Raw genomic sequence first — 12,727 nt, forward strand, 5'->3', positions numbered from 1 at the left:
AAGCTGTGAGCCAGTCTAACAAAACCAGGACTACCCAGGCCAGGTTTGCTCTCAGTCCTGTTCCAGGATCCACAAATGTGTTGTTCCTTCACTCTGGTTAACACTGCTGTGGTGGAACTGAGAGCATCTGCAGAAAAACATTAAATAATTGGGATTTCTGTTCTTTAAACAGCAACAGAAGTGCCCACGTGTAGAAACACTTAAAAAACAGCACAAAAGAATGAATATGTGACAAAACCGCTGAAAGAACTTATGGAAGAACTGCAGAAATATAATCTTCTATCTCTTAGACATAAAAGACACAACCATTGGATCTTGTATTGATGGCATAGGAATTTCCTTTATTTTATACAAAAAGCATAGAATTTATATAATTTCAAGTAACTTGTCATCACTATTTAAACTTTTAAACTTATAACCATTATTTGAAGTGATTTGCTATGAAGCATTTTAAAATAACAGTACAATGTCATAAACAAGTTTATACAAACATAATGAGGATATTTTTCAAGTAAATCCCAACAGCTAAAGAAAATTAAAATGAGTCATTTCAGTTGTATTTGATTAGGACATCATTCTACCACTGAATAAGCTTAATGAAAACTGTTTCTATGAGTTTATTGAAATTATACATTCTCACATAAAATATGAGACTGCTGAATTGGAGAAAAATAAAAATTAACTTTGAAAGTATCACACAGTCCTATCAATTCTTTTCAAAGCAGTCTTGTTCTCCAGCAAAACAGAAAAATATCTTTGTGCAGCACAGGACAGCCTTGGGACAGCTCATTAGAGAACAAGCTGTGAGCTTGTGGGTCACACTGTGCTCCTGCACGGTCCTTTAGTCTTCATCTTCATTTGTGCTGCAGAGAAAAAGCAACGGGTTTGGCTTGGGAGACACCTCCAAGAAATTTCCCTTCCCAGCAGCATCTTCTGAAAATCTGTCAGGCTCGGGTACAGGGTTTTCTTCTTGTTCCTGTGAAATGCAGCCTGCAGTAGCCAATCCTTCAGGCTGCTCTGAAAGTCTCATTGCAGAGTGGATTTGCATTTCTAATTCTTCCACCAGTTTTCCAGGAGGAGTCGTAGATTGGAAGGAAACCTTTGATTTTCCATCACTGACCTCCATCGCCGAAGTGTTTGTGCCCTGCCTTAATCCATTACAGTCAATAAGTGGAGCTGTCCTCTCCTCCTGGAGCGTGCCTTGGAAAGAATTTATTTCCCCATCTTCACTGGTCGAGGACTCCTGCTCATCTGAATCAGAGCCTTCTGTCTCAGATGATGAAGTGCTGCTGGATTCTTCAGAGTCACTTGTCTCCGACTCGGAGCAAAGCAGCTGTTGCTTGGAAACTGTGCCAGCAGCTTTTAACGCCTTCTCTTCCTCCTGTACCAGCACTGCTGCTGCTTCCAGCTCTTCCAGCTCCAGCCCCAAGTGGGACTTGCTGAGCGTGGCTTTCTGCAAGGACTCACAGAGTGCAGCCAACTTTTTTGACCTTTAACAAAGAACAAGATATGTTACTGAACCTGACAAACAGAACTTTCCCATTTGATAACGGAAACACGAATCTTAAACATTTCTTCCATTTGCTTGGTATGCAAACAACTTTCTTCTTTGACCCTGACTGTAAAAGTGGATGTTACAGGAGGAAAAAAAAATCAAAAGGTTTTGTAATTACAGTGATTTAGGGTAACTTTTCCTACAAGGTTAGACAATATCCCACTGAAAGGCTTTGAGGATACCTTCCTGAAAGATCCTGCCGCTGGATGCTTCAGCAGTGCACAGTGAGGGAGAAGAGATTTCACAACAAACCTTTTCAGGTTTGCAGTCTTTAGCAGCACACTCTGCAGCACAGGGCTGGCTGGATGAACTTTATGAGCAGAAAAATCATTTTGGTTTCCTACCCTCCCAGATACATCTGTGAAATGCATATGAAGCAAGAGAATTGGGCTGATTAGTGATCCATGCTCCTCCTCTCCCACCCAGCCTGGTGCACCCACGATCACAGGAGATGTTCAATAACTCTGGCTGCACTTCACCCTTCATTTGGAATTCAGCTGAAATATAATTCAGCAGGAGTAACAGGACCATTTAGATAAATGCCCCTAATAAAGCAGACACACCACATTGGCTTCAAACCTCTGGTCCAGCCCCATCCATTTCCTCGAGTGTTGGAAGCCAGCACGTGCTTTACCAGAAAAGGGCACCATGAATTTATAAACAGAGACTAAAAAGTAAGAGAGTGTCTTGAAATGGAGAGGGGGGTGAGGGCAGAGGGGAAAATGGGTATAAAAACCCAAACATACATCCTGTTTCTTGTTGTGGAGTTTTGCCTCAGACTATCAATCAGCCTTTCACCACTTCCTGCAGCAGCAGGTCTGCTATAAATCCTGCACTAACTGACTGGGTTTCATTTCCTCTGCCAGGGCTGTGAACCTGCAAGGCACGACACACTGACACTGGAGCAAGGAGCTGGGGATGTAATACACAGCTCCTGCGAGGCAAAAGTTAAAGTGCTTGGTCTCTCACTTGAATGATTTTAAAGATCTTTATATTCTGTTTCCCAGGGGGCATAATTACTCAGTATAACATAGATGCTTCCACTTTTTCTTTTGCTCCTAAAGGAATTGTATTTTTAAGTGGGGGAAGGGAAATTCAGTGCAGCTTCTTACACATATTACAGACATTTAAATGCTTTAAAAACTTTAACTTAGAGACACTAGGCTTCCTTAATTCAATCCACAGACAAGGAAACTGAGAAATAACTTTCCCAGAAGTAATGCAACAGAAAACAATTTATATTTCGAGAATTTTAAAACTTAAAGCTAAGAATTAAATGCAACATGATCCTACCAGCTTCTAATAAAAAAAAATGGGTACCAAATTTTATAAACATGTTAAAATAATTTTTTCTTTCTGGCAATTTATTTCCATATTTTGTCAAGGACTTGCATTTTTCTTATGTTAAAAGTTATGGGGGATTTCAGAAATTGCCAACTTAATTTGGAACAAAGCAAGCATTCTCCCTGCTCCATCAGTAAAGAGAAAGGAAAAGAAGCCAAGTGATACATTGAGAGGTTCATGGAGCCTTGCAGGTAGGTGGGAACAGAACAAGTGGCTGCAGGGAAATCTGCTCCCTGAGCACACTGGGGAGAAGCTGATTTATACCCCGAGTCACAAGAGTTTATATCCCTTTCAGAAAGCATTTTGCTCTGCTTTTCAAACAGCCTCTTTCCTTCTAACTCTGTGCACGTGTCCCCTTCCCTGTGAGAGCTGCTCAGAACACGAAGGTTCAATTCCTTTTGCTCTCCCGTTCCCTGACTGAGCACAGCCCCAGGAGCTGCAGAGGCTGCCCGTGCCCTGCCACAGAACCCTGCTTTGGCCCATTTGATGTGCTTCCCTTCAACTCCACTGACACCACCAGCAGCTCACCACACACCCTCTGGCACAACAATTTCCCCCCAGTTCCTACTGCCTGTCTCACCCCCCTGTTTTACTGCTGCCACTAGGACAGAAAAGCAATTTTCCAAGTCCTCTTTCTCCTCACATTGCCATTGTGCCTGTCAATTCGTTTCCTAATTCTATATGCATATTTTTTTTTCCTTTTTCCTATTTTTTCTACCTTCTCCTGTCTATTTTCCCTGCTCCAGACTCTCAGTCCTCATAACCCTCTCCCCCCTCCTTCACTATTCTCTTATAATGCAGTTTATATCTTAAGACACAGAAACATATCACAGAACTGCATCAAGTATTAAGGAGATGTATGACCTAATGTGCTTTTTTGGCATTAATTCTTTGCTGTGTCCAGGCTACCTAATGCCAAATGTTAAGGAAGAAAATACACAGTGATAAACTGGTTCAACTCAGACATTATGCTACTCAATTCAAAGTGGTCCTGCTGACAGATACAAGAATGATTTCCCTAAACCAATTAAGTTGTTTTTTTAACTCTTGGCCATATCAAGTATTTGATGTCTGTGCTCATTGCAGGGGGGTTGGACTAGATGGCCTTTAAAGGCCCCTTCCAACCCCAAATATTCTGACTACAAAAAAGTCTCATTTCAGGTTTCTAAATGGGTCAAATGCTTCTTCCCAACTTTCATTCTGGTCATCCAGTCTCTTGCAGAATCTAAAGAGCTCCACTTTTCAATATGAGACAAACTCAAAACTGTCACCTCTTGACAATTTTACACATAAACCCAAAAAACTCCACTCTCCAACTCTGCAATTTTGTACTTAAAAGAACAACAAAGGACACTCGAAGAACAGGGCTGTTTCTTTTCTGGCCCTGTGCAAGGGACTAGGAGAATTACAATTAGCCATCACACTTCATCTCCTTTAAGGCAATTATCTAACTTGAAGTTTCAGGAGTGCATTTCACATCAGCCTTAAGAAAAGGTGGCAGCACTCCCTGGACAAAAAACAAGGCAGACAGCCTAAAAATCAGCATGGAAATGCTTTCAAAGGGAGACTGTGGGTCTCTGAACTGATGGTTTCCCAAGGTGAAAGATAAGCAACAATGAAGGAAACCAAGAATGAGACACCAGAAATGAGATCAATGTGTATGAGAAACCTGCAGTAAACAGGCCCTGCTGTTTCCAAAATCTTTCGAGTAGTGTTTGAGAGATTAGACAGCAAATACTTTAATTTTTCAAGTATGATTAATGGAATCCATGATTACTTTAAGACATGCTCATTCAGTATGCACATTTGTGGTAATGATATCTTATTATTATGGTAATAGTGTTCTTACATAAACATGCATAATAGGTTTTAAAGGTGCTACACATGATAATTATTAGTTATCACGATGTCAGTTGCTTAAGGAAAATGTTTAATTACAGGTTAAACTGATCAGATGCATGTTTTGTTTAATGCATAGCTCTGAGGAACAGATAAGAGAAGCATCTCGGGGCTTGTCCATGTAGCCTGGAATTAAAATTCCAAGACAGAACTACAGTAATCCTTGTCTGGGCACAGGAGAGTTTCTTCAGGTGCTAGAAGAAGAAAAAAAATCTTGTTCTACAGATCTTAGATTATAAAGAAGTGAAACTGGGCTGAAAAGAACAAAGAGTCAAAGGAGATTTAGCAAATAAAGGGAGATGGATAGAACTCAGAGAAGAATAAAAAGAGGATTATGGCAACGGGAAAGGGAAATCATTAGAGGTTTACAGCAAAGGCCACCTGTGGCAGCATGAAGAGGAGAGATTGATGGGACTGACTGCAGGACTGGGACACAAGTGACAATCAGGGTGGGAGCAGAGCAGGACACGATTCCAAGTAATGCCAAACTCCTCCAAGCTCCAGTTCTGCTTCCTACTCCAGGCAGGGCACATCAAGCTGCTCCTGCCCCAGCACAGCAGGGAAGGAACCAAGCACAGGACCCTGAGTCTCACAAACACTGACAGCAGCTCTGCTGGCCAGCCTGGTGTTTGAACGGGACCTAACTGATCTCAGAATTAACTAAAGACTACATTGCTTGCATGTGGTTAGGGCCCACTCTGTGTTCCAGTGGGAATCAGTTCTCCGTGCTGGCTGGACTCTGCTCCACAGGGCTGACAAGCCCTGTTTTAGAGTGTGAAGCACTTTGCATTAATCTCTTGAAGCCTTGCAGGCAAGAGAAGCAGCCTCAGAGGCAGCGGAGACGCCAAGCGCAGCCGTGCCTCTGGAGCGGCTCAGGTAGGAAGGCAGGGCTGTGCCCCTGCCAGCAGCCCTGCAGCTCCTCGGGATGCATTCAAACACAAACCAGCAGCGTGCTGTGCCACTCAGCAGGGCTGACACACACTGAAAGAACAGTTATTTAACTTATCTCCACTCAGCAGGAGCTCTGGACACACAGGATCTATCTCATAGTAAAGCTGCTGCATTAAGCAAAAGGCTTCCTCTGTCTGCTGCATCACAGGAGCCTTAATTTTATATCTTTAATATACAAGAAGTTACCAAGTTTAAAGAGAAAGCATCAGGCTAAATTTACACTACCTTTCTCCACAAGACCCGGCAAAACTCAGACTTAGGAGAGAAAGTTTCACAGGCAGCCTCTTTCTTTGATAAACCAGATAAGATAACAAGTGATACAACCAGACCAGTATTCCCACTTTAAATGTGTTCCAAATTACATACCTGGCAGCACTGCTTACAATTTCCCACAATTATTCATTTAGCCACAGGCACTGCAAGTATTAAGACAATTCTAGAGTTAATATTATCTCAGCCATCACCAGATATTATCCCGGAGTCTCAGCAGTTCAGATACAGAGAGAGTGCAAATTTACTATCTGTGAGACATTGAAATGTCAGTTAAACTACACAGAATAATGGAATTTTCTGCCTTGCCAGCAGGACTGGCTGAGGACAGGCTGCAATAGGAAAGCAGTGGTGTTTCTGCAGGGTCTGTCACCAGTGAACAAAAGGGCACCTGCAAAGGGACAGGCTCTCCACACCCTTCAGATGGTCTCATTTCCTTCCTGCCCACAGTGGTTCTTGATGGATTTCACCCATCACCTTCTTCCATCACCCTCATCTGCCCAGACATCAGGGGTATGGAAGAGATATTGTTCAATGTCCAGTCTCCAGATAATGCCAAATGAACTTCCCACAGGAACTCTGTCACAATCCTGATGGAAATTAATATCCCCATGGCACAAATCTACATCCAAAGTTCTCTCAAAACAGAAGGACCGACAAGTTACAGCCAAACACAAAAGCAGATGAAAGTGAGCTCATACAAGAATGACACAGCTGGCAAAGCACCCAAATAGTCCATCAAGAAGGAAATAAATTGTTCTTAACTCTGAAATTTGGATGCAGCTTCTATCCAGTCCTGATCAGCTAATGGGGCAACCAAACTGGTGATCTTTGGGGAAAGCTTGAAGCTGAATATTGAGATCACCCTGGTCACTGATCAGAATATTCTGAGAGCCAGGGATGGAGGAGAAAGCAGAGGAAAGGCACATTCCCAATTGGCTGAACAGAACTTAAACTTCAGGGGTTTAGTCCAAAAGTAGCACAATTCCTTCAGGAAGGCAACTAACAATGAGAAACATCCCTGCACACCTGATATGCACTTTCAGGCAGCTTGAAAGAAAAAAAAAAAAAGAAAGATTGCATTCTTATGATACAGAATTGACAGACAATTTGATTTTAATAAAATATTCAAGACATGAAAGAGTCTAGGTTTGATCAGCCCTGACTGGTAAGACACAGGAGCAATAACGATGATGGCGTTGAATACTAAAGCAGAATTCATTAATGCAGAAACAGCTCCAGTCAACAGGCACAAAATTGCATAAATGGTCCAACCATGGGATTAGATCACAAAACCCCTCCAGTTCAGGAAAAGAATCCTTATAAATGGACATTTAGGTGCAATAATAAGAAACTCATCACACTAAAGGCACCATCCATTTGCCCAAACCACTCTTTTAAAAGTCATGGGTTACAAAAGAACTTGAGCCTCAGAATCTGCCTGGAGACAAGAGAGTAAGGCTCAATTACACTTTTTAGAGTGTGTTTTACAGCATCTCACATATTTCACCATTTATTATTTCACTTTCAAGGTTATTTATAATGAGTGCTTCAATTATACAGTAGTCAGTGACCTCCAATCATAGTGAAACACCTTTGAAAAAGTTCAGGATCAGGGAACAAAAATACTCCAAAGGAAGTTCTGAAGGAAATTCCGAGTAGAAAGTAATCTTGGCAAGTGTTAATAGTGTCAGCCACTTTGCCTGTCATGCACACTGCTCTATTACAGACCATGACAACAACTAATTTTACACTGTTTTCATTGCTAAAATAGCTTACTAGATACTTTTACCCCAATTCCCCACAAGTTGGGGCAATCTGTGCGTGGATTTTATTTCATCCAGATCTGGGAACATAACTATTCCTTTCAGGCCAAAACTTAAATCATGAAGTTTAAAGCAGGAACTGAAAAATACACACAGCACCTGAACCCTTTCATGGCAGCAAAAGGCTCTCACTCAGAAGAGCACAGAAAATATTTTATAATAATCAGAAAGATGACTAAGTAACATCTACTAATTTTCTTCCTAGCCTTTATTAGCTGGTTAGCTCATCATACCCTACCTGGCTTGGGAGATCTGAATGAATCACAGAAGAGGTCTTACAATTAACAGAGATAAAAACAAACAGCACCATCCAACAGTTTCATGTGCTCAGTTTATTATACACTTTTATAGTAGGAGGGAGAAGCCATAAATAACTCCATTAAAATCTCATTAGTTCTGATCAATGAGTACAGAAGATAATGGAAGAATGTTAGGAAAGGAAAAACAGGACCATTTTTTTCAGGACTTAGGTAAAAATTGACCTAAACTTTAACTAATCTTCTCCCTTATCTGCAACAAAAGACAGATGAGTGTAAACACAGCAGCAGAAACACAACATTTGTTCACAGGAATTAGTCCTGGATTAATCACTGTTTTCATAGGAAAGAAACAAACCATCTCCCCAACACATCAAAGACTACTTAATTTCTAAACTTCGAGTCAGTACTCAAAAAAAGAAGTGCTCGGTCTGTCTAAGATCTTTTATGCAACTCCAGGTAGAAATCCATGCTTTCTGTCTCTCAAGATGACAGACTCTGATTTTTAGCCTAAATAACCTGGCTTTACACAGTTACACTGTCCATGCCCTTAGTGACTGTTAATCATTGCCTTTCTAACAACTCCTGGAAACAGCAGGCGACTTCATCAAATTTAAGAGAAATTAGGATTGAAAGATCTTTGAATTTCTACATATTTCATGAAAATAAGCAGATGATGAATAATGAGTCTCCTGGGACAGGGCTGGCAGGACACAGCTATTGTGTCCTGGTAGGAGGCCAGGGCAGGCACTGACCTGCCAGCTGATCCATGCTAATTCCAGCTGTGGATTTGCCTTGGTGGAGGTGTCAAAGGATGTGAAGGGATAAGAGCACAAGGCTTGGTTTGGGAAGTTTATAAAGTCTTCTCTTCTCCTTTCCTCACAGAGAGCAGACAAAGCAGAGACTGGAAAAGCATTCCCTGCACAGCAAATCTTCACTGCAAACAGGAAAATCACAGTGAAAATGCTGGGTTAAAAGAAGTCTGGAAAATGCATCTCCCTGTGAGCAAGATTCCCCCACTTCAAACAGAGAGGACCAGAAAAGCAGAAATGCAGCACCAAGAGACTACTCTGGACAGGAGACACCCCCTGCTCTGTGCAGGTGACAAAACACAGCCCTGGCCCATAAACAACGGCTGATGGGGAGAATCCAGAGGGCTTAAGGGGAACATAAAATGCTTTAATCTTGGAATTCTGGCTTTCAAAAGGCATTACATGGACTCTGAAACCAAGAGAGTGATGTACTTACACTGCAATCCAACTGGCAGTCTTGTAAACATGAACTGCTATCTACATAGCTTAAAGTATTACAGTTTGTTAACAATAAATCAAATATAAAACATAGCACCATCTTTTCAATGTAAGTGACTTCTTTTATGTTAATAAGTCTGAATGTTTCAAGTGACTTTCCCCCCATATTTATTCTGAAATTCCACAGTGCTTCTTTCATAATGGATCTAAATACTGCATGAGCTGAACTTCACATTTATAAATATTTAAAAAAAAAAGATGAAGCTTTCCAATAGAACATCTTACTTTCATTACTTGGTCTTTTTGATAAGTTGAAACCAAACAGATCATGGAATATAAAAGAAATCAAGTACAGCTTACTTATGTAGATGATATTATGAAAATACTCGTAAGAGAAAACAGACTTGGAATTAATATTGGACTATAAAAAGAAACTGAAGAGTATTTATATGTTTTAAGAATAGTTTAATGGAGCTCTGTTGCCAAAATAGCTCCAGTAAGTTGCAGCCAGTCCAAACATCTAATAATGGCACAGCTTCCAAAGTCATATATGATAAACACAAATAATGAAAGATGAATAGATAACTCACCACAAAACAGATGCAGAGAGATTTTATAAAAGAATAGTAATATTGGCTGTGTTACAGAAATGGAACACTGACAACTGCTCTGTATTAGCCCCATCTCCCTCGAGTTTCTTTGCTGCCATTACCTAAAATTTGGTCTTCACCATCACTGCTGGTGATCTAGGAGAAAGCTCTTCTTATGCTGCAAATCAGACAATTTGTGTTACAGTATGGGAATGAAAGGTACTCACACAGCAGGGCAGAAAATGTGAAATCTAGTGTCAGGATAATGCTAGCAAAGTCCTGTATTACAAAAATAACAACAATAGCAGGGAACAGGCTTAAAGGCACAATTACAAACATTACTCCAACACTATCCTACCCCTTCACAATGGAATTTATCCACCAAACAACTGAGAGGGGTTGATCAGAGTTTAACTCTTTCACTGCTCCATCGTTTCCAACTGACACTTGGAATACTTGAGGGGAAAACATCACCTGCAGCCTTCTGGCTCTCAGTCCATTCTCAACTCACACAGAACAGGAAAAGACACCAAACCCAGCATCTTGCAAACTCCTGGCAGGAAAGCAGATTTCTGTGAGGGTCTGAAGTGAACAGCCTACTCCCAGCTCCTCCCACAGCCCCTGCTGTGTTTGGGCACCTGCTCCCAGCAGCTCTGGGACTGAGCAAGGGGGGATGGTTTGAAACTGCAGAAGGGTCCACTTAGATTAGATAGAAGAACAGTTTTTACCAATGAGGGTAATAAAACAATGGAAAAGTTTGCCCAGAGAAGCTGGGGCTGGAAATACTCAAGGCCAGGTTGGACAGGGCTTGGAGCAAACTGAGTCGAAGATGTCCCAGCTCACGGCAGGAGGGTTGGACTGGATGCCTGTAAAGGTCCCTCTCAACCCAAACTACTCCATGATTCCATGGTCATGCCTCAGAAATTATTATTATTATTTTTATTAATCCAGCTGCTGAGGAGGTTGGAAACAAAGCAGAAAGATGCTCCCAGCATGGAGCTCAGCTTCCCCCTTGGACCAGAGCTGCACATTCCACCTGATCAGAAAGGCAACGACTGCACAGCTCATCCTTCCCCTCATCAAACCAGAAATCCACTCAGCTGAGCTGTGCTGCCTGAAAAGACACGACACAGGTCACTGACCCTTCTGCAGGCACACAGGAACTGCCTCCCAACAACTTTGGAAAATCAAAGCAGTAGCCTGAGGGGGGAAAAAAAAATGGCTTTCTTCTTTGCCTTCTCTGCCCACAGCAAGGTGCATTCAGACACAGCCTGAAGGAATATGAGCTATAGAAAAGTGATGGAATAAATAGAAAAAAACAACAGAGGGCAGGAGAGCAAAAACATCAAAGGAAACTGCAGCTAGCAGCTGGAAGGAGAGATTAAATCCCTTGTTAAAAATCCATGTTTTACAGGGCTTGCTAAAACATACATGAGGGGGAATTTCTGGTATTATACACACCTGTCTATCACCTTTCTGAGCCCTCAGGGCAGTGTTTTGCCTTAAGGCTCTTAAATCAGTGTACTGTATTAGCTGGGTGTTGTTATTTACAAGTGCTCTGTGTGCACCTCCTGCTTTACAGACACCTGAAATGACAGCTCAGGCCTTAAACAAGATGCAAGACCTAAGGAGAGGCACTGGCAGCAAACAAACAGAAACTGTATTAAAAACAAGCATCAAAACACTGAAAAGAGGAGACACATAGAATGCACCTGCAAATTATCAGTTACTATGTTTAAATCCAAGAACTGTGATCTAAGGTGTAAGAGCAGATGACTTGGGATGAAAATAAATGAACTCGGGGGTTCCACCAACAGCCAACGTAGCCTTTGATAAACTGGTAAAGTCCTACTTAAGTTTTATGGAAAATGATAGCATTTCCTGTTTAAGTAGCATAATAAATTGCTCAGAATCTCCAATGCTCTCTGCACCAGACCCAGAGCTCTGGTTTGAACCAAGAGGTTTTCATCTGAGCTGCACAGTTTTGATAGAAACAAGTAAGACTGTACAGAATTACCCAACAACACAGGGAGAATGAGTCAACTCAATTACTTTTCACTATGAAAATGTGACAATTTATCACTGTCTGAATTTTTCCTGTTCAAATTGACTGTATGATTTATTTTATTTTTTTATACATCTCAATTGCTAAAACCTGAAAACTCTGTCCCATCATAGTTGTAGACAAGTCCTAATCAACCTTTAATTTTCTTACCAGTGCAGTCCTGAATTTATTTGATGTCTTGGCTTAACACAGGTCACTCAGACATTTACATTCATGAAGTATTTTCACCCCTAATCCTCTCCTCTTTTCAAAATCTTTTTGAACAAGGACTAGAATCAGTGTTTTAACACAGTCTTACAAATGATGCATTTTAAGGTCATGCCACTTCCTTCTTCTAAATGATACTACTCTGCTTCTTCAGCTGAAGTGCACTCACCCTGTCACCTGCTCAGGTTCAAACTGCTCTCAAGCATGACCCAACCTATTTTTCTGAAGCTGTTGCCCTCGACTGTCTTTTATTCTCCAATCCATAGCTGTGCTCTACAAGCTTTGACTGAGTGTGTCATTTTAGACTTGCTTGTATTAAAATGCACATTGTTCAAATAAGCACTTATGGCCAGTCTAGGGCAGCCTGTACAATTCATTTCGTACCTTTAAATAAATAACATTTAATGCCACAAAAAAAAAAAAAAATCTAACAGGACACATTATGTATTTTCTTACAGATTTTAAAATATGCATTAAATTAATCTCAAAGACTATCTGAAGTAGCCAATCTCA

The 12,727-nt window shown here is 41.1% G+C and overlaps 1 protein-coding gene across 2 annotated transcripts in view; it reads right to left on the bottom strand.

The window, feature by feature from the left end:
• Positions 1 to 331: 331 nt before the first annotated feature.
• Positions 332 to 12,727, bottom strand: part of SHQ1 (SHQ1, H/ACA ribonucleoprotein assembly factor) — a 38,478-nt gene continuing 26,082 nt past the window's right edge. For both annotated transcript variants that reach the window (XM_058845361.1, XM_058845359.1), the window contains exon 12: positions 332 to 1,490. In XM_058845361.1, coding sequence (XP_058701344.1) covers positions 842 to 1,490 — 649 coding nt within the window. In that variant the 3' untranslated portion in view covers positions 332 to 841. The remainder of the gene's footprint in view (positions 1,491 to 12,727) is intronic.

This window comes from Poecile atricapillus, chromosome 9 (assembly GCF_030490865.1).
Source record: "Poecile atricapillus isolate bPoeAtr1 chromosome 9, bPoeAtr1.hap1, whole genome shotgun sequence".
Lineage (NCBI taxonomy): Eukaryota > Metazoa > Chordata > Aves > Passeriformes > Paridae > Poecile > Poecile atricapillus.